The sequence below is a fragment of the Batrachochytrium dendrobatidis genome (assembly GCF_000203795.2).
Source record: "Batrachochytrium dendrobatidis JAM81 unplaced genomic scaffold BATDEscaffold_55, whole genome shotgun sequence".
NCBI lineage: Eukaryota > Fungi > Chytridiomycota > Chytridiomycetes > Rhizophydiales > Batrachochytrium > Batrachochytrium dendrobatidis.
In genome coordinates this window covers 4,221-9,112 of record NW_006281138.1, presented here as the reverse complement: position 1 = coordinate 9,112, position 4,892 = coordinate 4,221, and the positions used below count along the sequence as shown (strand labels likewise).

Sequence of the window (4,892 nt, the reverse complement as noted above, 5' to 3'; positions counted from 1 at the left end):
TTCCAGCATCAACTATTGAGTCATTGACACCATTGACACGATTATCTAGCACCACATCATTGTAAACATATTGTGCAGTACCTAGTCGTACACATGGAACATCAAATGCAATCCCAGTTCACTCTGACATACTCGTATTCAAAGTTGGCAGCAAACAAGTCATTACATACATACTGTCAAACAGCAAATACCTTGGTTTGAATTGTCGAGGGCACTACACTATCGCGACATCAGTGACACCAGTGACATCAGTGACTTGAACCAGATCTCATTCAGCGCGTCGATGGATGCATTTGGTATTGATGGTATGGAGGTGTTTGAATCTGGCGATGATTTATCAACTCAACCCATACATTATTCGTTGCGCTAATGTTATACCGTATCCAGCTAGGACATGCATAGTGTGTCAAACGAGATCAATGTTCCGTATGGGGATCCGAGTCAACGTTTTCCACCCATGACTAGTTCAAAGATCTGGATGGTTCAACATACACTAACATGGAGTGTCGAGTTTGAACAATATGTAGACTCAAGTCCGATCGGAGCTGCGTTGACGTGACAAGGTAGACAATCTGATGAATGATGGAATGTATAATATCGAGGTTCACAAATCCAAAATTGGAGAGATGGTGAAACACGTTTGATTGTATCACTCGGATGCCATGTTTAGTATTCAACATGAGATTTTGACTAAACTGCGCTCAGATGTAGCACGTTCAAACCAGCACTTGCATTCAGCACAACAATTCAATACTATGCAACGTATTCAACACAGATCGGTATGATCAAGAGCATGTCAGTGATGAATGAGTGAATGCTAGTGATGAATGCCAACGTGTATCAACTTACAACCATGATGTGGCATCACAATAACTCGACAGTGCGTATCCCAGACACTACTGGACAAAATGCATTGAAAACACCCCAAATATTGCAATCTACCTACACAGCGTTGGTGGATTATCTGTCACTGAATTTGGAGCATAAACTGGCAACTATACATGCAAATATGCATAGACTGATAGTCCTGCAACCAAGTTCCAGATGCCAATTCAAATATGTACTTGGATAGTCAGGGGTTGTAACACGATCATTTATTCAAATCGCATATATACACACATGTTATTGTTGAATGGCAGCAATATATAATGTCTCACAATAACGGGATATTGCTGGCATTGGATACCGTACCACAGTCGCTGTCTCGTGTGGTCAAACCGTGTGTAAGCTCCATGTATATATCATCACATAGATTGAATACAAACCATGATAATCTGGAATTACAAACTGTTTCACTCAACTCGATCCGACTCGGGTTGACTCGAACTCAAAAGCCATTTGATTATTGCATGACATTAAATCAATTGCAATGGAGGCTGCAACGTATGGATCAATCACGTCACCAACAGAAACACCAAACGCAAATCAAATGGCCAAACAATGATACAATATATACAGATATTCATAATGTGAATAAGCAAACATCGTGTAGTAACAAATTATGGACTGAATATATATAGTAACAAAACTGGTTATTTATGCGATAAAATATATCACTGATCATATTATAGTTGATATGGTGTATGTCGTTTTACATCATATAGCTTTTACACTAATGGTAATGGTTGTCACAATGGTGTCAACACTATGCTTGAAACACTAGAACTCTCAATCCCAACAGTATTGTGCTGCCTGACTGCATTTATGGTGTCAATCAGTAATGTATTTGTATTGATCATGACTTGTGTGCAGTGATCTGGCAATATCGTGATGTATGGTATCATGATCAATGTAAAACCATTACTTGATCAAACACGGCAATTGTGACTGATTACAATCTATAATTGGATGTGGAATACAATCACAATCACAATTGACAGGATATTGGGTGACTATGTGTACAATAGCCATTGTTGGTAGTTCAATCAGGATATACACCTTGTTCACACAGCAATACTGCATGTTGCTGGTTCACTCCACATCAATATGTATACATGAAGTTGACAATCATTGACAAATTCATGTCCTAAATTCACAATATTATGTTTTAAATGACAATAATGTAAGCCAATGCACATTTTATTTATTCGGTAACTGAGATTTGATAAACTGTTTGTACTGGTCCACAAAAGAATCACCAAAAAAATGAGTCGCAAAATCAGAATCCAGATCGACACATATTATGTAATTGTCTCCGTCCTCACCACTTTTGAAACCAGATTTCATTGATGGCGCTGTATATGGCAATTCAAATCGCATATGAATAAATCGTAACTCATTGATTTTCACTCTGCATTGATCTTGGACTGGGATCTGCGACTTGTACCAATTTTTAGGATCCATTGTTTCAATATTCTTCCTGCATTCATTAACGCCAACGTACATTGCTGAATCGGAGCTTCGCGTTGATGTCGTTTTGATATTGCAGCTGAAAACCGAGTATCGCAAATCAGGTCCAGCATTGGCCGGTGGAAAAACAATATGCGGAAAGTTGGTTCTACGAAGTTGTTGTACAAACATATTGACATTCGATTCATTGGTGCGACAATCAACCATTCCAGTAGGTCTTTTGATATTCAAATCTATAGCCCATCGAGGTAGATACTCTCTCAGCTCAGGTTGTAACCACCAGCCTTGTATGAATCGGAGAGCAATTACATACTCCATCATATGTCCCCTTTCTGAACGTGACAAGTTTGGTGCTTTTACAGGTGAAAACAGTTGATTGGCAAAGTAGTCCATTAATACTGAAGTCTTTTTGTCTGCCAAATAGTTTAATCCTGCAGTAAGAACAATGGGTTCTGTCATTCTAGCGTGCCATCCGTCAATCACTTTTGAAACCATTACAAGACCTGTTTGAACCAAATCAAGCTCTGGCGAATACGACATACTCGAGCCATCACCAAACAAAAACGAGATACACAATTTGACAAGTATCTCCGATACCGATTTGATTTTAACGGGACAAGAGTTAGCCTTTTCAATGGATTCGATAACCCGGCCAATTCGGTCCTCCCAGAAACAGTAAAATGATGAATGGGGCGAATACATGCCAGATTTTGTTGTCATTTCTTTTATATAACCACGATAACAGCCATCGATATCAGTCGAGTCGACCAATTTGTGTAGGAACGAAGTAAGAAGCCTCGGGCGACCTTGAAGAGACTGTGAGATTTCTTGAAGGTCAATATTCTTTGACACATCGATAGTAGTTTGAAAATATCAGACGATTTCAAGTAGTTGAAGTCGGTGAATATCAACATATTATCTGGTTTGAGTTCAGCAGCAGAGTATGTCAAATCCATAATGCAGATCCGCATTTGTGTTCCGCGCCATATATTGTTGAAGTCATCTTGGATAATAGTTCTGGTCAAAAACGAAAACAGCGACCGAGGAGAATCAAATTGTCCAGCAGTGGTGGATTGTTGATGTGGTTTTGTTGAACGATAGCCCGACTTTAAAAGATTTAGCATATGTTGCGATTCGTCAAATATAACACGACCGTCTTTTAGGAACCATGATTTCAACTCTTGATAGACTTTACCAAACGCAGACCAAGGAAGCTTAGATAGATGTTTGAATATTTTACAAAAGAGTACACCAGTTTGTATACTTGTTTGAATGCATAACCATGTAAAAGGCTTGAGATCGGGATTTGTTTCACGGAGTGTTTTCAGAACAAAAATACGAGCAGAAATCAAACACTGGATCAGTCTTTTAGATTGGTATTCAAAGACTGCTTGATTCTTGTCCGTCTTTTTGGCAGGTGCCAACTGTGCCAACTTCTCAGTCATCGCAGTGAAATCAGAATCAATCGAGCAGTCGAAATACAGTCCCCAACTACGTCGACATAGATCGTAGCAGGTTCTTGTCTTTCCGCATCCACTGACACCGATCATGGCAATGCTTCTGCCTTTGATCTTGCACAGCCTGTCGACCGGCATTTCGATCCCAATTTCCTTTTCGTCGGAATATATCTTTTCCGAGTACAGGAAATTGGGAACGCCGTCAATGCCTTGAATATCAAGGTTTAGGATTCCTTGGTCCAAAGCAATGTTCTCCATCGAGTCTTGAGTGGAAAAAACAGTTTTGTTTTCATCCAAGCTTATCAGTTGATGAAGATTTTTGTAAACGGCTTCTGGATTAGGGCCTTCAATGTTCATGACAGTGTCTATTGTTGATGAAAATACAATAATGAGTTTGACTATCCATAATATGGTTGATTTCATAAAAGTACAATACCTTGAGTTTGACCAGCCATACGACTGCTGGACTTGATGACAAGCGGTTGGTTGTAGGAACCAACCGGTTCCTGAATGGAGGTCAGGAGCACATCCCCAGCAATGGCTGGACCATCCACCACATAATGGATGGTGAGCTCGTCAACAGGAATAGCACCAAGTTTTGATGGAAGTGCTTGTTTGACTGCTGCAACCAAGTCACCAACAGTAAACAGGGTTTGAAGCCAGACAAAAGTATTGGTGTTGAGAATATGAGTTCTCAAACCAACTGGCTGGTAGTCCAGATATTGAATGTAGAATTTCATGTTTTCCATTAGAGTTTACTGAAATAAAAGGAATAGAGTAGAAGAAAGAGTAAAAGGAAATGGAATAGAATAGAATGAAGTGAAATGAAGAAAAGAAAAGAAAGAAAAGAAAAGAAAAAATTGGACTTTAAATCCAAAATTTAATTGTTTGAAACAATGTGAAACAAATTCACACTTTGAATAGTGTTTAAACATTTGTCATGTGATTATTTGTATTGTTCAATCGAGTGTCAATTCAACTCAACAATTGATTACGTCATTCATATAATGACTCGAGTCTTTTATTCAACATTTTAATATTTAATTATTGTTAATCAGTCAATTGTTGGATTAGTAAATATGTTAC

The 4,892-nt window shown here is 38.7% G+C and overlaps 1 protein-coding gene across 1 annotated transcript; it reads right to left on the bottom strand.

Annotated features, from left to right (window-relative positions):
* Positions 1 to 2,200: 2,200 nt before the first annotated feature.
* Positions 2,201 to 4,555, bottom strand: BATDEDRAFT_28829 (uncharacterized protein; the record flags this gene model as incomplete). The annotated part of the gene is made up of 4 exons (XM_006683221.1): positions 2,201 to 2,234; positions 2,384 to 3,012; positions 3,156 to 4,171; positions 4,243 to 4,555. The coding sequence occupies 4 exons, from the start codon at positions 4,553 to 4,555 to the stop codon at positions 2,201 to 2,203; spliced, it is 1,992 nt and encodes a 663-aa protein (XP_006683284.1).
* Positions 4,556 to 4,892: the final 337 nt, after the last annotated feature.